This window comes from Chamaea fasciata, unplaced genomic scaffold, assembly GCF_029207755.1.
Source record: "Chamaea fasciata isolate MVZ Bird 193981 ecotype frontalis unplaced genomic scaffold, bChaFas1.0.hap1 SCAF_5, whole genome shotgun sequence".
Classification (NCBI taxonomy): Eukaryota; Metazoa; Chordata; class Aves; order Passeriformes; family Sylviidae; genus Chamaea; species Chamaea fasciata.
The window spans coordinates 60465718-60490797 of record NW_027094090.1 but is presented as its reverse complement, the minus strand read 5'-3'; the positions used below and the strand labels follow the sequence as shown (position 1 = coordinate 60490797).

The 25080-nt window shown below is 40.4% G+C and overlaps 1 protein-coding gene across 1 annotated transcript in view; it reads right to left on the bottom strand.

The window, feature by feature from the left end:
• Nucleotides 1-24400, bottom strand: part of STAB2 (stabilin 2) — a 75474-nt gene extending 51074 nt beyond the window's left edge. Inside the window, exons 1-18 of the mRNA XM_066184690.1 lie at nt 24347-24400; nt 23425-23558; nt 22496-22611; nt 18451-18536; nt 17572-17641; nt 15693-15788; nt 15400-15525; nt 13750-13946; nt 12881-13014; nt 8828-8961; nt 7218-7300; nt 6437-6586; nt 4995-5138; nt 4169-4231; nt 3957-4076; nt 3336-3389; nt 2562-2642; nt 1473-1622 (exon numbers count right to left, since the gene is read on the bottom strand). Coding sequence (XP_066040787.1) covers nt 1473-1622; nt 2562-2642; nt 3336-3389; nt 3957-4076; nt 4169-4231; nt 4995-5138; nt 6437-6586; nt 7218-7300; nt 8828-8961; nt 12881-13014; nt 13750-13946; nt 15400-15525; nt 15693-15788; nt 17572-17641; nt 18451-18536; nt 22496-22611; nt 23425-23558; nt 24347-24400 — 1992 coding nt within the window. The remainder of the gene's footprint in view (nt 1-1472; nt 1623-2561; nt 2643-3335; nt 3390-3956; nt 4077-4168; nt 4232-4994; nt 5139-6436; nt 6587-7217; nt 7301-8827; nt 8962-12880; nt 13015-13749; nt 13947-15399; nt 15526-15692; nt 15789-17571; nt 17642-18450; nt 18537-22495; nt 22612-23424; nt 23559-24346) is intronic.
• Nucleotides 24401-25080: the final 680 nt, after the last annotated feature.

Below are 25080 nucleotides of genomic sequence, written 5' to 3'. Positions count from 1 at the left end.
GTTGTGCCTTCTCTGCTCTCTGTGACGTTAGGAATAAGCCCTGCTGTCCTTCAGTTAGGCCCAGGTGCAGCTTTCAGCATTTGGGTATAGTTACACGGATAAGTATGCATTAGTCTAAAGGTTTCATATTTAGGGATGCAAAGTCCTTGTAAGTGTGTAGATCTACCAGCCCCTAAAAAGTTTGTGTCTTTTAACTCTTTAAATATAAGTAGTATTTTTTTAGGTGGTGTCACTCCTGTTTTCTGAGAGCGATGGAAATGCTTAATGCAGAGTAAAAACTGCAAAAGCCTTTGTTGCTCCTTTGTGTTTTCCTGGCTAGCAGTGCTCTGCTTAAATATTGGAACATATAACTATATTTTAAACTATGCATGAAGCTTTCAAGGCTGACAGAGGTGCCTAACTTAAATTTGGGAATAATTTTTGTGACTGACAGTGTTTGTTTTGTCTTTAAATAATTTTTTTCCTGTTGCTATAGGATTGATTGATGTTGGACATAAGTTTTAGGTAGGTTTTTGGTAAGGAATTCAGATTATTGGAGTGTTCTGGGTGTGGATTGCTTTTTGTATCAGAGATTGCTGCTTGGAGCTCTGCCTGGTTTATGATTATATTGCACATACAGCACTTTGTATTTATTGCCAGAGGTAGTAGATCTTTACTGCCAGTGTTTTCTTCATTACATTTTGATGCTGTCCAGCTCTGCTGGGAACCTCTTTCCAGGCTGTGGTTCTGGACTGTTGTAAGCTAAGACATTAAATGTTTTCCTTTTGTACCAGAACTGTTCCTGGCCCAGATATGGGCTTGAACATGGTCCAGAGGCAGCTCGCTGGAGCTGTGCTTACTCCAAGTGAAAAGTTTGGTCTGACATTCAGCCCTCCTACCAGAAATAGCATCTGAATGTTACCAAGTAATGGCCTGTCCTGTGTTACCTAAGTGAGCAAGGTTTGTCAGAATCCACCCTTTTAAATAGGAACAGTTCTGTTTCTGAAAGAAAGCAGGGCTAGGGGAATTTTTTTTGCTGCTGAAAATAACATATTTCTAATATATAAATATAAAATTATTATGGTAATATTTTAATTTGCTCTTTCCTTTTCCTGCATATTTAATGGAAGGGAAAATATTAATCTGGAGTAGTTTCCCTGAGAAACAGGGAGTAGTTTTCCCTGAGAACATGGCACTTTTAAATGCCCATGTACTTGTGTGCACAGATGGGATTCAGAAACTGGAGGAAAGAGTTGGGCTGGAGAGACAAAGGGTATTTCAAAGGGTTAATGCAACAACTAGATTTTTTTTAATGGTATAGGATGTGTTTGTATGAGTTCCCTCTTTGCAGTACTCCTAGGCTGGTGATCATTGATATATTTATTTCCAAGAATATCTCTTTCAAATGGATGATATCAGAGAAAGTTAGTAAAGAGGAAGCTGGAATGCCTTGTGTGGAAGAGTTGGAGATAGATTCATCGTGATTCTCTTACCTTTGTGACCTGACTTGTCTCGTCACACCAATGTGGTAGGATTGGAACAATTGTGGGTGGGATGAGAACGCCCTCAAGGGTATAAATGCGACCATTTTTTGCAATAATATCTGTTTCTTCCATTTTTTCTCCACTCACTAATACTTTTCCCTATGAAACAATAAATTAGTATTAATAATAAAGTGTTTTTAGCTGCTCAGTTTCTGATGGCTGAATTTTAAATGTTTAAAATTACTTGCTTTTGAATTTGCTGTCTTATCTTTATTATGCTTGTTTATGCAAGAAGCACACATACATTTTATATTTTCTTGAATGTTGGTCTTCAATAGAGGTATCTAAAGTTTTTCTATGAATCTGCCCTGCCAGCCTGTGGAACTGGTGAATAACAAACTGGCCAAAATGAGAAGACCACTGACGACTTCAGGCACTGATTTCACTGGGTTTAAGCATGCCTTGGTGTCCTCTCTGACATGGGAGGGGGAAAGTGAGAGAGAATCTGGGATCCATCCAAATTCACAGGAGAGAGAAAAAAAGTATTCTTTTGGCATTTACTCCTGCTGCTGCTCTGCCCTTACAAGAATTTTTATTGGTGCATCTCTACTCCAGAAGAGAAGGAAGCTAACCTAACAGATCATTTGGTTTTACACAACTACCGAAAAATTAACACTTTTAAAATTGTTCACTAGGGACATCAGGATCAGAGACAATAATATTAAAGAGAGAAAAGGAATGTTTTTGTGTGCACTGAAAAGTGTTTAAAATTACTAAAAATACGTAACAGAATGATTTTAAATATTTTAATTTTTTTAAAGTGAGGCAGAGCATGTTTGAGGATCCTTCCTGGATTGTGGATAATCATAAGGACAAAATCCCTTTAGGCTGTCCTTATATACCTCTCATTTGCTCTGCATCCTTTATAATATTAATGCTAACAGGAGGTGGGAATGAGAAGTTGAAAATTCCTGCCTCATTTTAGCAAGAAGTTCCTCTGCTAATGCCTCCCCTTATTCCCTTTTTTTATTCCCCCTGCATGCAAACAAAGTTGCCTGGATCAGAGTGAGCTGCTCACAGGTGGGGGCTGTGACTTACAGTGCTGGTCCTGTTAAAATGAATGAACTGCTTTGCCATGGTGCTGATGTGCTCTATTGAGACAAGGCTAGCAACCTCTAGCTGAAAAGAATATAAATTAGTTGAGAGAAGTGTAACATCATTACTCTTCAAATTCAGACAGATTTCACGAGAAAGACTTTCTTCAGGGCGAGAAAATTGTTATCAATGTGATCAGCCTTGCATTGACTAGCCAGCTTGTGTAACAAAGTTAGTGTCATTAAATTATGACTGAGCTTGCTGGTTCCTGCATATGAGGACCTTATTGCTCAAAAGAATATTAATTTTTCTTCCAATTATCACAATCAGTCTAAATAAAGTTAGTACTTGTCCCTAAAAATAGTTCTGTTTGCATCCATCGACCATTGTGATGGTGCTGGAACCATGAAGGTACACATAGTTCTTGTGTTCCCTCTGTTCCCTGTTTCCACTCTCTACGTTTGGAGTGACCAGGTCAGATGATATAAACAGAGCCTTTCATTAAGGATACAGTCACTTCTTTCCTTCTTTTCCCACAACAGAGACTGGGGTGGGGATGAACTTCCCCGCAGGCAAAACAGGGGGCTTGCTTGGAGGATGAAAAAACCAGTTCTTTCTGAAAACCTTAAGACTGATTTTAGCAGAATAGGCTCAGAAATAGCCTGATTTCAATGGCAGCAATTCCTTTTCCTGCTACTTGTGCCTGCAGCTCTGGCAATACCTCCTGACAATGGTTCTTGCTCTTACACTCTGGGCTGGCAATGCGGCTGCACTCACCTCAGTGTTGGAGACAATGTGGTATCGGACCAGCTCCAGCAATTTCCAGGAACCCTGCCAGTGCAGAGAAGAGACTGGTTTAGCCCAAAATGAGCCTCAGAATCTCAGTCTGACTTATTGAGCAGACATGGGGATGAGAAACCTCTGGGTCAGTGGTGGTGCTCAGCTTGTGGCAGGTACTCTTGCATTCCATGCCCTCACCCTACACCATGTTCTGTTTTGAGATGGGCCTTCCATGACATGCGTGTGTGTTGGGATTGGACACCAATATCCACTTCTTGGGACCCCATCAGCAGTGACTCCCATCCAGTGGGGCCCTTGTGGCAACTGCTTCCCTTGACTGTTCCTACCAAGGGTGATGGATTTCAGGAGAGGTTTTGGGGCTGTGTCATGTGGCTGTCCAGGGTGTGATGTCTCGGCAAAAGGAGAGGTTTGGGGGCCTGGTGTTGCAGAACATCATCCCCATATGTGATGGGAGACCCCAGATCCTCTTCCTCTCTAGGTGATGTCTTGATATTTAACTGTTAGAGATGGCTTGGTCATGGGAGCTAATTTAGGTGAACTCTGGACAATGCATCTGTCTGCTATCTGAGAAAGATTTGCCTTATTGATACAGTGTACCTCTGCAGAAAGCAGGTAATCCAGAACCTCAGTTTTCATGTCACTCAGAGCCTCATTACTTGGAACAAAGACTGTGTAAGGCTGGTTGTCCTGCTGTAAATCCATTCCTAGGCCAGTTTTCTATTTTGGTTTAAAAATAAAAGTGAAATTACATAATAATGCCAAAGAACATGTGAAAGTAGCTTTATGTAATTGCTTTTCTGGATCCTTACCTCTATTAAAGATGCAAATTGGCTGTATCTTCCATTAGCTTGAAGTACTGACATTATGGTTTTCTGAAATAGGATAAAAATAAGATTTGTTTTAGTTGGGAACATGGAATAAACACCAGTTCTTAGAAACATTTATTGGCTTACTCTGTGAGTCTCCCCATTTCATTTGGAGGGCTGATGGTGTTTGGAAATGACTGAGATGGCAGCACTTTTTTTTCTGGTGCTATGCTGGTTTATAGTTAGATTTTGTCATTGTCCTGAAATACTGGGGTGTCCCAGGAGACACAGCTGTGTGTGTGGGGGGGAAGGGTTATTATCTCTTCATCCCCATTTTGAAAAGGTAGAGGAGTAAAATATTTGACAAATGCAACATAAGGAAGAGAACTTTTAAGCAAGCATGATAAGCTAAGCCCCAAGAAACCCAAAGCATTTAAAATTACCATTAAAAAAAATTAGCCTTTTGGGGGTAGGAATTGAAACTTTAAATACAAGTCTTGCCTGATATCTGTACAGATGTCCCTCCTTTTTGTATGTGATCCTGGAATTCAGTGAAATTCACTGCCAATTTTCCGGAGAACCACTCAGATGCAGTGAGAACATCCAAACCCTCCATGGACCAGCTTGGAAGAAGGGTGAATGTCTGTTTTCTGTGGAAACTGTGTCATTACCTTTCATGTTGAATGTTGCTTCTGTGAGCTTATGTGCAATGGCTCAGTAGAGTTTCTTTAGTTTCTGTCAGTCATCCCCCTTCACATTCACTTAATGTGAAGAGAAAGTTTATTTTAAGAGAAACTTTGACATTGCATGTGTATAACTTATGGCTCACCTCTTTGCTGCTCTCAAATGTTGGCTCCACATTGTCCATGGCTTTGTCAATAATGTGCAAAATTCCATTGGAAGCAATAATATCTCCCTGCAAAATTTTTCCTTTCCCCCTTCCTTCTTGGATTCTAATCCTTAACTGATTATCCTGAAAGAAGCCAGGCAATGGTTAGTGAATTCTTTATTACAAAATGACAGCAGAGTGAGTACACAGGTTGAATGTACTCTAAGATCCCCTCCTGTTGCCAGCACCTGAGCAATTTAAATCTGGGGAGGCTAAAGATTGCTTCCAATGCTTATCAAGGAAATGGAATAAAATCCTTTGGATCACAACCATGTTCTTTTGCTTCATGACTGCAAAATGCAGAAGAGAAACAGAGACAGGCCCTGAGGGGATTTCAGTGTACCTGAAAGTGTTCTGGTGACTGCTAGTAATTAAAAATCTGCCAGGAAATGATTTGAAATATTGTTGTGCAGGAAAGGTCAGCTTCTATAATCTTATGGGACTCCAATACATTTCCTTATATTCTATGTATATTTAAAACAACGAAATATTGCTGATTCTGCACTGTACCGAAGCCTTCAGGAAACAAACAGGGCTTAGACAGCAAGGCTATTTTCCTGTTACAAATGGAGTGTGTACTCACTGAATATACAAAATAGATATCTCTGCTTAGATGCCACTGGTCTACTGCAAAACATGAGAAGTATTTGATTTCAACCTCCACATAGGCCCAATCCATCAAGAGACACATAATGGACCAAGTACAATAATTCCAGATTACAAAATCTAGTGTATCATCCATTAAGTACAAACTTTTTAAACTGTGGGATCAGACTGCCCTGATGTTTACTGACAATAGATAATCAGGGCTAATGATGAACTTTGCCATCTATTTTTCATGGTTAATTGCCATGTGTTCTATCTCTGCTGAAGACTTCCATTTGCTGCATCATTCCAAGGCTGCTGATACTCTGTGGGAAGTGAGATCTGCAGCTCAGTCAATGTTTGCTCCATGTGAGCAGTATTTGCAGGTTTCCAGCATAAACTCTGGGTTTCTTTTTCCCCCTGCCACCTCTTACTTCACCTGGGCTCTCTTAATGCCCTTCCCCTGCCCCCCCAGCTCTGTTGGTCATATCTCCAGATTTAAGATAACTTCATTTTAGTAAACATTTTAGACCAGTCTGTCTTAGTCTGCCAAGTCATTCAGTGCTGATACAGGTCTAAAGGTAAATTTTTTTTTGCTGGTTTTAGCAGGAACTTTGATGCCAGTGTAGTTTCAAGTTCGGCTTGAACTCCTTGTAATGCATGGCCGCAGCTGTGGTTCTCTCATAATACAACAGTTATCTCCACCCTGATGTCTCCCTGCAAAAAAAACTTTCCTACTCCTTGTACAGGGAAAAGAGAGCACTATTCTTGGTGTGGGAGGCTGAAAGGCCACTTACCTTTTCTCCCTTTGACATCTCTCCTGACTTGCCAGTCAAAGTATATATTACATTAGCATTTTTCAAGCTACTGGTGTTCAGTTGACCTGCAATAATATGGAGTTTTACGAAGTACTGGGCTTTCTGTTTATTTTTCAGAAGATCCTTTATCTAGAAAAGCAGAGAAACAGATTTATTTCAATGCAGGCTTCATCTAAAAAAAAAAAATAATCATGGTGAATGCTCTTTTGTTCTCTTTTTTTCTGAAGTTACATATTTTACCCTGAAGCAAGGTGATGGAATCTGAAAAAAGTGGAGACCTCTCTTGTTCTCAGTTCAGCTCACATTGCACCCTTATGTCCCTGCATGAGCAGTAGGTGCCTCCAGAATTGTCCTGATGTCAATGGAAGGTGCTACTTACATGTCAGTCTTTTTTTTTTTCCACTAAAGCCATTATTTTTTTTTACCCTTTATATAAAAGGTGGCCTGAGGGCCTAGCTGCTGACAATTCAGATCTTAGTTCAACACGTCTCAACTGGGTGAAAAGATTTTGAGCATAGTCTGTAACACAAACCAAAACTTACTTGAGGCATAGCAGTGTTCTACCCTAACTCACCAAATTATTATTTTTTTTCTTTCAAGTGAGAAAAATGCAGTCTGTAGTCCCTAGACTTAAATGTGACCAGAAGTGTACAAGAGTGAATTATCTGTATCTGCTGAATCTAAACGCTTACAGCACAGATGAGATTTCTGCAGAAGCCAATTCCCCCCGTACGTGAAACCTTTTCTCTTGTTTACTTACATTTGTACCTTTGAGTCCCTCGTTTGTTGGTACAAGCACAGTAAATGGTCCCAGAGTGCTCAGCTGCCATTCGTAGGTATTTTCTTATGAGAAGAGGGAATAAAAAAAGTTTAAATGCCTATTGAAAAGCTAATTCGACAAAGGAACTGTGCAAAGCTGTGAGGGGAGAATAAGAAATAATATTATCTGATTATTAAATATTAATTTAAGATTCTAGAGTCCAAGTCATTAAAAGATGAGAGACAGATGGGGTGTGAAATCCAGGTGCTGCTGCATATTTGATACAAAATGAGGCAAAACATTCAGGATGCTCCTGGCAGCCTGGATTCTGTGGCATGCAGGCCAGAGCAAGAACACAAAATGAGCAGTTTCTTTGGAGATGTGTCCTTACAGGAATACAGCCTTCTGCTTTAAATCATTCCGTCTCTATGGAGTGAGAAATATGCTGCTGATAACCTGCTGGTACTGCAAATATCAGCAAGCATATGACTGGTAATCAAAACTGATGTACTGAAAGTTAATTAGAATTCATTTAGTACCAGAGGCTATTTCTGTATCTGAGACAGCAGCATGAGAGACCACTGGTTCAGCAGCTGAATGCATTAAATATTTCTGATATTCAACTCTTTTTCTGGCGGTATAAAATCAGAACTGAAAAAATCTTTACAGCTGTTACAGGTATATTGTACAGAGAATTTATCTCCAAATTAATATGCTGTCCTACACAACTTCTATAAATTCTTAGCTTTTGAAAGACATCAGTGTGGAGTGAACATACTGTAAGATAACCTGTGTGGTTAATGTGTCTTTATAGCTTCTGTCTAGTAGATTATATGGCACATTTATGTCCAAAACCTAACCCAAAGAACATAAAATCTGGGTTGTTAACTGAGCATGCTGGGCACTTTTCAGACATGTGAGAAGAAATGCATAGAGAAACTGCAACTGGGCTCTCAGTGCTGAGGCAATGGATATTGTTCTTCAGGGCTGAGTATGAAAGTCACTGCCAGGTTTGACCTTGGCCAGCTATGGAGGATTCTTATTCTGTTCAGGAATTTATGGTCTTTATTTTAATTGCTGGGCTCTGTGGGACTGAGCAAACTACATTAAACAGACAGATTTTTTTTTTCCCCCCACATTTGCAAGTTCAAGTTAAATATCTAGCTCAATTCTAGCAATTTTTGTTCATAGCTCGAATTTTTGGCCATAGAGAAGATGATGAAGGCTGTTAGGTTGTTCAGTTCACAAGGTAACTGGGAATGCCAGTGTTTTTGATGGACTAGTGTTTTGTCCAGAACAGTGGGTACAGGGAGAAGAAGTGGGGTAATCCCACTTGTTACACTGTAGGGCAAAACCCACTGTTGATATCAAATGATGCGTGAGGGGTTGTGGAAACATGTTTAGCACCTCTGCCTGGAAGTTCTTGCAGACTGCATTCGTGGTATGAGGAGCAGAGCAGCTTTAGATGGCCTGAAGGGACTTTGCAGTGAGTAGCACGTGTGCTGTCATGCTGTGGGAGGCACTTTCCTGTAGCAGGGGGTGTTGGGGGAAGACGGGACAGGATCAGCCCCCTGGGCAAAAGCTGGCTCTGCTTGTGTGTGGTTACTCACCCATGAGCAAGAGGCTGGATGTCAGCTTGCCCTGCCACTGTCCTCCCACCTCTGCATTCAGCTCTTGGAGGCGCTCCATGATGTTCCCGTAGCACACAACCCCATTCCCCACGGAGCCTCCCTTGCACGTGCACCTGTGAAGGGGTTGGGATTTTAGCTGTGGCTCTCAATAAACAGGCACCAGGCGTTACCGATTGCTTCTCTGAAGGCATTTTCAGGAAGCATCGGTGCATTGTAGTTAATTCTTTGCGTCGGCATGCTGTGAAGTGTGTCAGTGTGCGGGGCAGTGCCTGATGTGGTGGACTCTTGTTAGCTGGGCCATGCGACAGTGGTGTCTGTCTTGCAGGACCTCTGAGTAAAGGCTATGTGCAGGCTCTGGTCCCAAAATGTTGTGGTTGCTGAAGCTCAGAAATCCACTGAACCTGCCCGTCTGTGGGTGAGGAGAGAGCACAGCATAAATATGTCGGGTGTGACTCTTGCAGCAGGGAGTCTGTTTTGTGAAGACTTCACTCATGACAGGGGATTTGACAGGATTAATGGTAGTTAAGGGAGGCGATAGCAGCTCATCAGTCCTTTGAATAGCTGCCTGGGTTTTGTGGAAAACATTTTTTTCCTTTCAACAAAGCAAAGTGGTAATTTGTTACCCTGCCCTTTAAGTAATGCCACCATTTTGGGCAATAATACTTGTACTTTTAACATTATCTTTTTCTTCTGCTGCAGTACAAATCTCCTGCATTTTTAGATTCATGTGTTGCTGCTGTCTCTCTTCTGCCAATAGCATCTCACAGTCCTGGGGACTCCAGCCTGTGAGAGGTGCCAGTGATATGTTCCTGACCCATTACTCTCGATGTCTGAAGCAGACTCAAGTCACAGTGCCCATGAGATGGACAGACAGACACTGGATTTAATAGTATCTTTCCCAATTAAGTCTGCAACATGTTCAATATTCATATAAACTCTATCCACGATTCATCTCTTTGGATATTTTTTCCTAGTGGCATCACTAGAGAAGGAACATTACTTCACGTCAGGAAAAGATGCCCTTCCTATAATTAATCATTCGCATGTGCTGGTAGAAACACACACCTGCCACTAACACCCCACAGTAGTATCAGCCTGATGCCAGACCCTCTCTTTTTTCCCATGTATGGTCTCTGCTGTAGCTGTTTCCCTGCTGAGAGAAAGTCCCCACAAGTGCCTGCAATCTGGGGAGCTGCATACAGGCTCAGAGGAGTGTTGAGATTTTAGCCAAGAGTCTCAAGCTTTTGACTCTGATCCCGGGTAAAAATGGCAGTCTAAAAGCATCCTAAATTTTTATTTGATGCTATTCTGAGGGTGAATCCACTTCTTTTTAAGGGGATCTCTTGAGCAGAGAGAGCATGACCATGAAGTGTGGATGAAGGGTTTGCAGCTGGGAGTGAGGAACGGCTGCTTCTTGGGAGCTGGTTGGGCAAATATTGCTGAATTGCTGTAGGTAGCTTCCTTCCTCTTCTGAACAGAGAAGAAAACAACTGAGGCTTCAAAGGAGCTGAGAAATAGCATAATAGAAAAAAGGAACTACCCTTGAAATATGGCATGAATTAGATCCAGGTTTCAAAATAAAGCTCTCCTCTCTTCGTCATCCAATGTTCGTAAAGAAGCAGGTGGTTAAACATAATAACTTTTTTTTGGTTATCATTTCTGGGGGCACAGTGAACTGCAGAAATACCTGCATAGTTTGAAACTTCTCTCCTGAGGAAAATATTGCTCATGACTGAGTGGGCATCCAAGTAACATAGTTTGAATTTGTGTGCCAAAGGGAAAGCACTGAGCAATTAAAGATTAGCACCTATTGCATGGGATTGGGCCCTTCAACCTGTGTGTTTCCTCACTCTTACTGATGAAGGAATTGACTTTCTGTGGCTGGGCATGGGACAGACCAGCAGGATTGGAAAAGATGGGAACTGTCACCACTTCAACTTACTCAGGGAAGAAAAACTCTATCTCTGGAAGAGGAAAGCTCAAGTTTCTGTCTCCATTTTACCAAAACCCTCTATAACAGAGTTTTGGTTTATGAAGCTAATGATTTCTACATTGAAGACCTAGAGGAAAAAATAAGAGTAGGATTAAGAAAGAAAATAATAGAGTTTAACTGCAGCTCTCCTTGGAAACCAGAGAGGTTGTGATCTAATATACAGTGTAATTCTGCACTGGTTGGAGCTTCATAGCTTCTGGGCAAGGCTGAACATGATTACTGTGCTGAAGAAACACTGTAGAAATTGTCAGCACTCACTCAGGAAAGATCTACATGGGAACATAAGACAGAGGCAATTGAGATTTTTGAGGAGGTTGCTGTGTTATATTCACAAATCCAGTGTTTGGGTTTTTTACATCTTTGACTGTACAAGAGATTTATTCCTGTACAAATAATTTGGTTCTGGAGAAAGTAGAACTGTCTGTGTGGGGAAAGCTAATAGCACAACTGTATCCTCAAAAAAACCAAACCAAAACAAAAATAGAAAGGAAGAAATGCAGTATTGTGGCCTCTGTTATAGCTTTGTGTTTTAGAAAACAAACAAAAAACCCCCAATCAAAAACCTCTCCTGAATACATTTAAAATCTGAGATGCAGCCAAAATACAGTCTCTCACCTACCAAAATCTATTTATTGTGCCCACATTTACAAATCGGTGCTTTTCTTTGTAAAGTTCCTTTTGCATATATGGACTTTCCTTAGCTCAAGTTTTATTTCAATCTCAGTCCATTCTTCTTTACTTTTTTGCCGTTAAATGTCATTAAATGAATGAAGTGCAGAGAATTTCTATTGTTCTTTTCCATCACCAGTAATAAATTTTTAATTTTCCCATTCTAAAATTCTCAAAACTTTGTCAGCTTTAGGAAATTGTTTTACAACAGTGAAATAACAACTGATCAGGGAAAAAAGCTTCTGATTTGGAATTTTAATTCAAAATTCCAACTGATGTTGTGCAGTATGGTGGTACTCTATACTAAGTGTTGGGTAAGTCTATGGTAAGCAGTTTGAGTAGCACACTATGCTGTAGAAGAGAACTAGGGGGTTTTCTAGATAAATTTGTTTGAAATGCACAATAGCTTATGCAGAAGAGATGCTGATATTACCCTGCAAGGGAAAGCTGCATGATGACACGAGGACTGGCAATAGGGATACTCTCCTGACTGCTTTCTGTCTATAGATCTATGTGATAATTTGTTCCTAACTTACAATGAATGGCCTGTATTGTCCTTCATGTTCAAGCTCTCAGCTCCCAAAAACTGTATTTCAGGCACAGCTCTTTAACCAAGTACCTTCCATCATTGTGCTGTAGAAACACATAGGCCAAATTCTGTTGTCTAAGAGAGCTTTGTCGAGTTTAGTGCCATTTGTTTCTTTTGTCCTAACGTCTGTGCAGCTGATTTCTGTACAGGAAAAGCCAAGTCTGCCAGAGGTTTTGCAGTTTCCTATCTGCTTGACTTGAGGTTTTAAGGAATCTGCTGGGGTAGGTGTTGCTTTCACAGCTTGGGGGGCAGATTCCCTGGTTGTATCTGTATTGGTATACTCAGAGGAGGCAGGTCTCCAGTGCTATCCCATAATTAATGCTGATTACTTTTCAGCATGTTGCCTGGCTTGTTTCTGGCCCACACCAAGTAGCGTTTTCCCTGGCAGTGCCCAGGCACTGTTGAAGGGATAGCATGTGCCAGGGACTGCTGCCAAGAGGCAGTTACTCTGTTTTGGAAGAGGCTTTAGCTGTGAGACAAACAATGCTGCTTGCCCTCAGGAAGAGAAAAGAGGTTTTGGTCCCTTTTATTTACTAGTATAGAAATGACCTCTGACTGCTTTAAAAATAAAACTTAATAGGTATTAGCAAATGGCCTGATGAAATCTAACACTATGTTAATTGGCTGACCCTAACCCCATTAATCTTGTGATTTGTCCTTGATAAAGAAGTCATTAAAGATAGCTTCAGGAGGTGTCCATCCACAGGATTTGTTTTAGCAGCCCATTTACTAGGGAAGGAGGGAGAAACTGTGAGAAACTTTCATAAACAAAAAGACTCACGCAATTTGTCCTGGTGCAACTGTTAAGCATTTGGCTTTTTTGTGGCAGGTGTTGTTTGTTTCACAGATGTCCTTCATGCTGCAGCCCTTCCCAGGTACAAAGTTGGTATAATGCTCCTTGCATTCACAGTGGGACTAAATCAGAAGGATGTGAGAAGGGAGAGAAAATTAGCTGTGCAGAAATTGTGGATTTCAGCATAATTTCTGGAACTAGGGCTTGAACAGAGTGTCTTAGTCAATCACCTGGTGAGTCCAGACACAAATATAAAGCTTCTATTTGTACACACCAGCATGTGTTTCAGAAATATGCACTTCACTGTGACGTGAACATGAACTGCAAAACAAGCCTGAATGATCAAGTCCCTTTTTGGCTCTTCAGGGTGTCCAAGCAAACCAGGCCTTTTGAAGTCTTGCTTTTTTGATGGTGGAAGTTTTACGCAGAGAAATTGGAGCCAGTTCCCAACATCATGAATAATATTCAGTCTTTGCAAAGTGCTGCTCATTGATTGTTTTCAAAGGCTCAGACTGCCTCTTTCCTAAATAAACTAAATTTAGACATGTATATGTGGTACCAGCATAAGGACCCTGCTGGTTCTACAAGTCCCCTGTGGTCAGAGAGACAAAATTTAAGTGGGTAAGATTTATTTCAGTGCTTCTATTTTGGGGAGGCAAATCAGAGCCAAAATAATCTCAGAAACAGCAACACTATTGCCATTCCTGTTTTCGGAGGGGAGCTATAAGGACTCCCTCCTGGTCACCAGCAGGGCTTATGGTAAAGCTAGGAACAGATTTCCTTGAGAGCTGTTTCCATACCCTCACAGCTTCTTTTTGGAGAGAAAGCATTATTTCTTCTTGGGCAGTTGCACTGACCTTTCCTGGTCCGTCATAGATGCAGATGCTGGACTGTGCAGGGCAGCTCCCACCTGCTGCCTGACAAGGGTCTGTGGGCAGGCAGATTTCACCATCCCCTGTGTAACCTTCTCGACAGGTGCATCTGTGCTGATTTGGCCCGAGGTAAACGCAGTTGGCATTAGGATCACAGACCTTTTTGGAGCATGGGTTGATAGCTTGTGAAGAAAGAAGTGAAGTAAATGAATCATTGCCCACAGTTCTAAAATTGAAGACAAGGATTTACCAGAGCACCTCCATGCCAAACAAAGCCTGGGTAGACTAAACTTTTCATAACAGCCAAGTCTGAACTATTGTGGCCGCATGGAGATGGAAGGGAGGAATGTGTTTATGCTAACGTAGCAACCAGCTGTTTGCTTTTGAGCAGAAACGATCTCTTAACTTGGCAAATTGAGTTATAAACAGTTTAAAGCATGTAACCGTGGTCATTAAAATATCACAATTATTTCCTTGTTCTCTGGTGGATTTTAGCTAGAGAAGGTCAGGTGGGAGGTGTGAGGTCTGTGCAAGCTTCAAGCACATGTTAGATCAGTTGGAAAATATTTCTCAATACAATAGGCCTTCGCTGTTTTCTTTCCGGTAGTTAAACAATATAATGTCATCGGTTCAGCTGTATGGAAAACTATCCAGCAAGTGCTTTAGTCTTCCACACTTTTCTACTTTCAGGATGGAACTAGAAGTTCACTAGTTATTTCCATGAACCATTTTTTTGAGGCCATAGCATTGCTTATTTTTTCAAAATCAAGCAGTGCTTGGAGCGAATCTTCTCACACCTTTGTGAGCAGGTTAGGTTATGGTTAAGCACACATTGTATCTAGAAGATGGCATGCCTAGGACACACCTAAAAAGCGGTGCTTCTCATGGTTTCTCCTCTTTTTCTCCCCTTCTTTCCTCTCAGCTGGGACTGATCTGAGCCAACCCCCTCTAAATTTTGCTTCCAGCATTGGATTAAACAATATTCTTTGTTGCAATTGGTCTAGAAAATACTGGTACCATAAGATATAAAGTGAGTAGGGAAAAGAAAATCTGGACTCTTATACAGTCAATTCGGGCATTCAATGGCAAGTCGAGGAGTCTATAAAGATGTCTCTAAGGTGGAGTTTACCTCTAGCTGAGGTGCTATTAGCTTTGTTTCATGAAAAGCAGGCAAGCTAAAATGAACTTTACTTGCCTGTAGAGTTTATGCTTGCTGAAGGAACTGAGCTGCTGCATGATGGATGCTCAATAAATATAAGCCCTTGGCTGCTGTTGTTGATTTTTATGGAAGCAAGCTATGAAGCTGAACTGGACCAAGCAGAGGGATATGGCAGCAGTGGATTTGTAAGCCCTGATGACCCAGTATCCACTTTATGTATTTCAATGGGATTGACTAGCTTTAGTCTGATTGCATGGGCAGTAACTTGTTAGCAGTTGGATAGATGGATGGATGGGCTTCTGATGAGCACATTTTAGGATTTTGTTTCACCCAGAAGGAATCTAGTTTGTGCTTTGGGGTATGAGCCCAAGAAAAATTAGATGGTGACATGTGGCTCAAAAGAACATTCTGTATCTGAACTATAACACTAATGGTGGTGTATTCAAAGAACTGGGGTAGGCCTGGAAATTACTCACGTTCACATCGTGTACTGTCCCCGTGGAAGTTGGGCAGACAGGTGCATTGCAGCTGCCTTCCATTCTCACCTGAGGCAGCACACCTGGAGTTCGCAGGGCACCGCAGCGCCTCGCACTCGGCTATGGCTGAGGGACAGAGGGGACAGGTTAAGCTGTGCCTGCACGCTGTGAGGCTTTGAGGTTCAGTGAATGTTTGGTTGCTCTTGCATGACTAGCCTGAGACCAATTCATCCTTACCAGTTCTACCTGTATCGCAGCTGTTGAATACATCTCATATGGAAAATGCTACTTACGCTGATCACAGCGGAGCCCTTTGTATCCAGACAAGCAAGTGCATCTTCCATCCCCTGTAATTCCACTGTTGCATACTCCATGAACACAATCACAAACTGTAGGGAGAAATGGATTTGCTTTACTGAACAATGATGGTGTTTGGAATCGCATTGTTAGTGGTTGCTCATAGCAAGGTGTGTCCTGGCCAGCAGCTTTGGCCAGACCAAGCTCTGACCTGAGTGCCTGTATTTATAGGCTTCCATTACTGAGGTGATCACTACTTGCAGTTGCATACATTAGTAAATAACACACGAATTCTTGAAGGCTGTTAAGATCTCGGGGTCTGAAAATCGGCAGAACAGACACTGTGAACACCAAACTGACTTGTTGCTAATGCCATAAAACTTGTAAAATTTAAGAAACTGTCTGATGCCAAAATTGGACATGATGTGTAACATAGACCTCTTTAATAAAAGTTAAGCTATTGTTTGTTTTTGCTTCAATGCTGTACCTCTAAAGTACCTCAAGAAGAGATACATTTTGTGATTTTTTATCCCCTTCCTGAACAGAATTTATTTAGTTAAAAGAGGAATTGTTCACTGTGGAGGTCCCAGGCTTCTTTCTTTGTAGTCTCTCATTTCTGGTTATATTCTGATTATGAACTCAGTGACAGTGTGCACACAAGATGACGCATTCACAGTCCAGGCAACGGCGAGACCCATCTATAAATAAATTTTGAGGCCTTAGGTATGCTGCAAAAGCTTTATAGTTGTAACTGTTTGAATTATGGCAATGATGCTTTTTTAAAAGGCCATTTGGAGTTACACTTGGAAATGCCTAAAGGTGGTACAGAATTGTATTGCTGACTTCATGTTTAAGTTGCAGTGATGTAGCATATCCTCTTCCCCTTAAAAACATAGCTCATGTTCATGGAAATCACCTGCACTAATTAATTAATAACTTCCTACCTATGTTAATAGTAATAATATAAAACCCAGGAATGTTTAAGGTGTTACTGAAAAGCACTTATCCACAAATGAACATTGTTTATATTTTATCTATTTTAGAACACTTTTAGGAGATCAAATATCTGAAAGATGAAGTGTAAAATATTGCTTAAATTAATATCTAATTGAATCCTCCAATAACTTCTTGGAAAAGAATTACATTTATGATATTAAATTCATTCAAGTACCCTATTTTCATGAAAATGCTGGCTCAGTTACATTTCTGTGTATCAACACTGGCATCCAGTGGACAACTGGTGGAAGAAGGGCCTCTGAGCCAGCAGTGGTGTAGGATTAGTGTAGAAAGGCCAACACAGATTATTTAAATTGAGACAATTTGTGACTCCTTAAAAGTAACATTATGTAGATCTTGAGGGAAGAAAAAGAGTTTTACTTTGAGATAAGCAACTATTACCCCTTAAGAGTGTTTTAAACATTTTTTCAGGGAATTTTCTGTTTTTTCAGTGTAATTTTCAGCAAGGCTCAGGAAGGTAAAATAGTGGAGATGATTAAAGCAGGCTAAAGTGGAAAATGTTATATGCATATATACACATGTGATACATAAACATTTTAAAAAGTGTGCACAGCTTCAATTGCTCCATCAGACCTCCACTTCTGATAGATGTATGGCTAAGCAGTGAATTCATCAATCACCCAAACCCCAAAACTAAAGTAAACACACCTTTTCCCACCCTTCTGGCAGAATTGTATATCTCCCTGGCACAGAATAGAGCAAGGAGCTCTCTTTCCCCATTGTGTTCTCTGAGGCAGGCAGCAGCTCTTACTGGGAGCTCTTTGGGCCCTCTACCCATTTCACTGTGATTTCTTAGAGTATGAATGTAGCTTTCACTCCCTTCTTTTCCCTAATCACATAAAGCAAGTTGAAATGTACCTGATGTGCAGTCAGGACCAAATAAATTGTCTTCAGCACATTTTTCACAGGCTGTTCCACCAAACCCTTTCTGTGAATTACACAATGGAAATCAAAACTTAAGTTTCTCATCTATCTCAGTACAGATACATGCTTAGCAGGATGAAAACAGAATCTTTTGCTGCCAAAAGAAAGTAACATGACCGTTTCAATCAACAGCTACCACAATCTAGAAAACATTGTCTTTTGAACAATCTTGCCCCCACATATTTTAAAAAAATAATTTGTAGATCTTCAAATCAGATGTTCTGAGTATCAAGGTAACAATGAAGTAAAATAATCAAGCCTAATGTCCAAATCAGGCTTACAATTGTTAGGCTGTGTTTTCTGTCTGCTCCTACCTCTGCCACTTTTCCACATGTCCCCAGAAGAGGATTTTTGATGTAAAGTAAAGATGAACCAGTAGAGAGGGAGGTAAAAAAGGTTGATTTGAATTGCTTATTAAAAATCTGTTTGCCTGAGGTTAAGCACTATACATTGACTCTCAGCAAAGGAACAATGTATGGAGAGTATAGGCCCATGTAGAAGTACATTCTATTTAGGGCAAAAAGCCACAAGTAATAGCACGGAAAAAAAAAAAAAAAGAGGAACTCAAAACACCTGTGTCAGGAAGGCAAGAAGAAAAAACTTCTTAATAATATCACCTGAACGTGCTCAAGTCCATAGAAATAGTAGAGCGAAGATTACTGCAATCCAAGCAGAAAAAAACCCTCCAAGCTGATCATGTCTACTGTTTCTGGAATACTTTAATTGTATTTATGCAGTCGGACATTCATTATTTTTCAGCACAACTTGCATGTTGTTGTTGTACTTCTTTTTCATTTAAAAGAAAGGACGTACCTGACAAGTGCATGTTCCATTCCCAGCTATGCCCTGCGAACAGCGTCCTCTCCCATTGCATGGTGATGCAGCTCCTCCTGGACATGCTGGAAATGAAAATGTTTAAGCCATCAGTCACCTTGCTCTGACCCTTCTGCTCCCCTTGCACTTGTACAGGTGACCACCCCTTGTGCAGGTGACCACCTTGGCATTCTGGGCCAAACAGGGACTCTGGGGGACAGCCGCTGTTTTGCAGCTACCTCAATCTCTTCACTAGAATCTCAGCATCAGCAGACACCATCACCCTCTCTTGTCTGGGAGCTTGGGCTAGGGACTGTAGTCAAAGGATTGAACAAAAAATAATTATCTTATTCTAAAAAAATATGGTTTTGTTCCTGCTGATCCACCTCTGTCTGCCACACCCTAAGCTGTTGGCTTTTCTGGTACAAGTGGAGCTTGCCTGACCACTCCTGTGTGTTGATAAAACTCTGATGGATTGATAATTTGCTCTCAGGATTTTATTTGATGCTAAGTTGGAGTTTAATAAGTCACCTTTTTCCCCACCAAAAATTGCATTTGCTTTACGTTGGATTTTTTTTCTTTTCCCTGCTACATACATGAGATTGTGATAATTGATTCAAACAATCTTGGGAATTGAAATGCCTAGATATCTCACAACTAAATCCTGTCCAAGGGATTGTGGTCACTAATCAAACTTGTGTGACAACGGTGTGTTATGCTTTTCAGTGTCTCTGGTGCTAAAACCATGGTTACAGGCAGTGGCATAGAAGGGAGACAGTCTGAACAAAAACCCCAGCCAGCAGGATGAGAAAATAAAAAAATTACTATATTTATAATGAAAATAGTCTAATTTTTTGTCTGAAAGCTTGAAAGATTCAAATCTTTACTGAAAGATTGCCTACAGGAAATGTATATTACAGTGGTTTTTAGGCAGATCATTCTGTCAGGTTTTCTCTCCTATAGGAATACCCTTATTTTTCACAGTTGTCCTGCCCCTCCTTGTAAATGATGTATTAACTCTCTTCCATAAGCCTTTCCTTCCTGTAATTAGAATTTCCATTAGGTACCATAATTTTGATGCAGGTGAGATCTAAATGAATCAAACCCCTACTGGCCTCACAGGTACTCTGTTGTACCTTACTAGTGAGATTTATTGCTTATAAAGAGCCCCAGAGTTTGTTCTGTGTGGGTGGAGAGGAGCAGGACTGGATTTATACTCCCCCTGCCTAAGTTTATCCTGATTGAGAGTATTTAAGTAATGTGGAAGTTTTAGCAAAAATTAATTTGATTTGGATACAGTGATGAGCAAATAAGTAGATGTGCATATGTGTTCACTTAATTCCACTGAAAGCTTTGGCTTTAAACCAGTCTGTTAATATTTCTCAATTTATTCCTTGATGTAGTCTGGGGTCTATTGTATCTGTGTAAGCTTCTTTTGAAAAACCAATAAATTTAAAGATGAAAATTTTATTGCTGTTTACCTCATACACGCTGAAATAATATTTTAAGAATTTGGGTTAAATAACTATAATTGAGGGAAACTAATTAATACATTCACTTTAGTCTTTAAAGTGGCTTTTAGTGAATCTTGTTTTCTGGCTACCATATGACAGCTAAATCTTATCTTTAGGATTTCTGGCAACTGTTTAATATTTGCACAGAATGGAAAATAGTTTACTTGCACTGATGCTTTTATTGAATGTGCAAGGATTGAGAAAACTCAGAGTTCATGGTGTAATTCCTAGGAAAAGTTACTTTAAAATTGTTGACAAAGCAGGTGTGGTTTGTTTTTTTCTGTTGGCATTCATTGCACTTCCCCTTGTCTTCGCTACATCTTGTCTCTTGTTTTGACACCAGCACCAAGGGACAGCTTTATCAGAAGTTGGGCAAATTATCATACTGTTGTACAAGTTTGGCGAGGCAGGTGAAGTCCTTCCTTCAACCAGCAGGGCCACAGGAGACAGTGCTGGGACACTGGAGCAGTGCTGGCACCGTCACCTGCTGCCTCCTCAGGGAGAAGAGAGACCTTTGCTTTTATTGGGGATGTTTTTTGAAAAGCAATGAGAAGGAGATAATTTTGCTATCTCTTAACAGCTGTCAGAGTGTGAAAGCCAAATATTTGAATCTAGGCCAAAAGGACCTAAATCTATCAGCATTTTTTCCCTTCATGGACTTAAATTCAGGACTTTCCAAGTGTTATGAAATAGAGCCTCTTAAAATACTTCTCTTTGCCTGACTCCCTGTGAGGCTGAAGCAGTGAGTAGTACTTGGAAAGAAGTATTTTGACCCATATAATATGATGGCATTAAATTTAGTATCTTTCCTTTTGGCCTTTACCTTCTCTTCTAATATTTCCCCCCTTTTATTCTTACTGTCCTTTCTAGTCAGTTGGTGTGCCATGCACCTTTCAGTTGGTACCCAGGCTTTTCTTGGGAGCCATGGACATATTTGCCCAGAGTGGGAACCTGTGCTGTGGTAGGGAGCAGCTCCACCAGCTGTGGTAGCTGTGGCTGGATGATACTGGCAGTGTGGAAAGGCTGTGCTCTTTCCGCCTGCACCTTTTCAGACCCAGTGCTTTTCTCCTTTGACTTATGACTTTTTGCAGAGGGGTTGGTGTGCAGCTGGATGGCTCGGTGTTCTTCGTGGGGAGGGAGCAGGACAAAAGATCTTTCATTTATGCTGTGTGTTTCAGCATGTGCTGTCCTTTAAGGAAGTCAGAGTGCTATTTAAGACCTAATTTTGTCCTTGCCATCAGATGCTAAATATGAAGTAAACACCTAGTCAGGGATTTTTGCCTGGCCTCAGGAAGGACTGTCTTTCCTCCAAATATTTCAGCTTGCATCATATTCCATTACAGAGGTTGTGATAATGTAGAGATAATTTTTTTTCCCCTGCAAATAAAAGCAGAAACAATGCTGAGACCTTGATTCTTTGCTTTTTGGGGTCAGGAAGTTTGTCCAAAGGAAGAGAGGGCTTCCTTGCCTTTGCAGCCTCCTTCACATAGTGGTGCAGGCAGGACTCCCCAGAAATAGTGATGACCCTTGTGTGGCTGCCCAGAGCACCCCAATAATGGGAGCATGAGCACTTAGGCTGCGTTTGGAGGTGGGATGGTGAACCACCACCAAGGTCAGTCTCTCCAGGAGACATGACCACACACTATGCACTCAACTCTTTGCCCATCTTCTCTCTTGAGTTGCTGTGAGCAGTTTGACTGCTTTCCTTCAGTGGATAAATGGCTGGTGTTTAAACTATTTCCCTTTAGTAGACAAATGACTGGTATTTAAATAATAGCTTGGGCTAAAATGATACTTTTTAAAAAATCTATTTTGCGGACAAAGGACTTCACAGACATTGAAACAGACCTTAACGCCATTAACTAAAGGAGGAAACTCTCTGGCTGGGCAGGGAAACTTGCTCTGTGGGTCTGGATGCCCCTCTTGGTCGCCTGAGATTTGATGCATTTGTGGAGATGCTGAAAAGCTTTTCTTGAGGAAGGGGCAGCAGGAGAGGAGGCACTCCCGATTCCCTTGCTTCAGTAATTGCCTTCAGCATTTGCAAGGCAGTTCAAGAAACTCTTTCAAGCTGAGGTGAAAGAAAAGACCCTCCCTACACCATGAAGTCAAGAGTGAGAGATCTGGAAATATTTCAGATGCAGATAAGGGTGGTTTTGACCTAAAACGAAACATTTAAATTTGTGGTTTGAAAATCTTAATTTTTAAAATCCATTTTGGGGATCCTCCCAAATGAAATAATTTTGCCGGCATTACCTGTAACGATTTGTTTTGAAAATGTCAAGCTCTCGGAGGTTTTCTGAGGCTCTTTACATTTTTCTATGAATTTTTCTTTTTAAATTAAAATTTGAATACCAGATTTTCTTCAAATCCCCTAAGTTTTAGCTGAAAACTGCTATTTATTTCTACTTTTATAACAAGCTCTAAGGAACAAACTTCTGACAGCAATAGTTTCTGAAAAGAAGACAAGTTGCTGGTTTATTTCTCTTCAAATTCTATACGAAAATAAAACCCCAAAGCCCAAACCAACTTACCCATGCAGTCTGGGCCCCAGTGACCCTGACAGCACTCAGGTTGTTCAAATTCCTTCACACAACGATGCCGACAGCCCGGAAAAGAAAGTGTGTATGTTTTAATTTCCAGGTAATACCTGTGGAAAAGAAGTTAGAGCTTCATTAAAGTACTTACAAGCCTCCTGTAGGGAAAAATGAAATTCTTAGGTTCTTCTCCTTCTTTCATTGTCAGACAAGAGCACTTTAATCTTGGTTGCATAGGTCTACCTTTTTAAATTCTTCATTAAAACATGCATTGAATGACAAGGTCTAAAAAGATCCTTGGAACTGTTTCTTTTGAACAGTGTATTTATCTTCTCATCCCAGCCTAAATACAGCACATTTCTCAACGTTTTGAATTGAAACAATATTTTAAAAAATGTTTAATGTCAAGGTTCTTTCAATGCTAAGTAAGCTCAAAATAATTACATTTTCTCTAAAAACTGCTCTTTTTTTTTTTTTTCCCAGTTGGAATGGCAGGATGTGAAATTGGTTTTTATAAATCTCTTCCTGCCCTTCATCCTCACAACTCTCCAGTCTAGAAGTGTGAAAAATACTTTATTTATAAGATGTATAAGATAAACACATAAATATAATAATATGTATTTATCATATATTTTTGTAACATTCATATCAAATATGCAGAATAAATATAGAAGTGATTCTATGATACTGTTCAAGAGAAAATCTGTTAGGCCATCAATAGCAATGTTTGTTTTCCTCTTACATCACTTGCTGTTTAACCTCAAGCATCAAATACCCTGAATGCAGCTTGAGTTGTGGAGTTGGTGAAGCCACTGGTAAATATTCTGTCAGAAAATTGCATCGACTAGAGAAATTTTGATATGTATTAACGTTTTCTAATTACTGGAGAACAATATTCATGAGCAAAGCTCTGACAGAGGAGATACCTGCAGTCTGGTGTCCCAGTCCCGTTGGTAATTTTGGTGTAACCAGCAGGGCACTGGGTGTCAAGGTTTAAAGAGCAAGGTACACATTTGGTTTTCATTCTAATGAGCAGCTTTTGATCACATTGCTTCTTCACCTGCAATAGGAGAAGAATAATTACCAAGAAGGAAAAACACCACCCCAAATGACATTGCTGAAAAGTGACAAGTTTGTTCCCACTCACAACCCCTTTCTGTTCAGCAGGACCTCCTTGTTTTGGAGCTAAACTAGGTAATAGACCACATATTAATGCTTTGCAGAAGCTTTGTCTGCACAAAATATGTCCAACCACTGCAGAACAAACCTTTCTAAGTGTAATATTTTCCTTAAGAGTGCTTTATCAACAAATACTAAGTTTTTCAGACTTAAAAGCCAGGTTACAGAGACAGCATCAGCCTACGGTGTATTAGTTCCAAAGTTGCTGACAAGTGCCTCTCAAAGTCCCCACTCAAAGGCAAAATTAAACAAGGTGTGGAAGAGGCAAAATTAAATCAGCACCACCATACTGATCTAAAGGGCTATGGCTGGTATTTTCAAATTGGTGACAAAGCATGACATCTTGCTTTGCATTCAGATCTGGTGGAGGTTTTGGGCCTGACCCCACCAGACCACCGAGCTGAGAACAGCCCCATTTTTTTTCTCTTTTTTTAACCTGTTTTTATATGTCTATTTTAAAACAGTAAGTCTTTGCTGAACTGCATCTAATGTTGTCCTCATCTTCTTTCTTCCTGGTATTTGTTGGAGGAAGTTTATAATTCTCAAATGGTGAGAAATGGCCTAATTCAGAGTATGTTTTTAAAATCCAGCAACATAACCCTGTGCAGTCCAGAGAGTCTTGGACCTTCTGGGTACTCGTGGGATGCAGCAGCCCCTGCAGAACCTCACAGCTGGTCTGGGTGGGTACCCTGGCACCTTGGGCAGGATTTCTACACCTCCCATGGTGGTCCTGAATGAAGCCCACCCTCAGCAGATTCTCCCCCTGACAGATGGACATTCCAGCAGCAAAGTTTGTGAGGATGTATCACAGACACTGATAAGGAGATTTAGCTTGATAATCTCCGAGCCACTGTATGTGATTGCCACTACCCACATATAAGCACATTGCAACTTCTGTTGTCAGTTGTCAAATTTTAGTCTTCATAAGTGCACTGCTGAAATCTGGTCTGGGCAATGTTGAAGTATTAGGGTAGTGAAACCCTTTTGTTGTGTAGATGCTTTTCAGGTGTTTTTGAAGTAAAAATGTGACCTTTTCCCAGATGTGGGTATAATGTGGATACAGTTTGAAAAGACATTTGGTTAGATTTTTGGCCAACAAAAAGACACCCCACAAAATTTTGTTTCTGGAACAGTAAAATTAATTGAGTGTTTTGAAAAACAAAGGTTTAAATAAAAATAACTTAAGCCCTTTCTCTACTACCAGCTGTAAAATACTATTTGTTTTGGAATGGTAACATTATTTCCACTTTCTCCCAATTCCTCATTTTCCCTTTTTGCTATTTAGAGAAAATTGAAGAAAGTTGACTTTTTTTGTTTCTTCTTTTAGTGTCTCTTCTTCTAGTCTTTTTTTTTTAAGAAAAAGAATAACTTAAACATATTTCTCAGTACTTTTTATACATTTC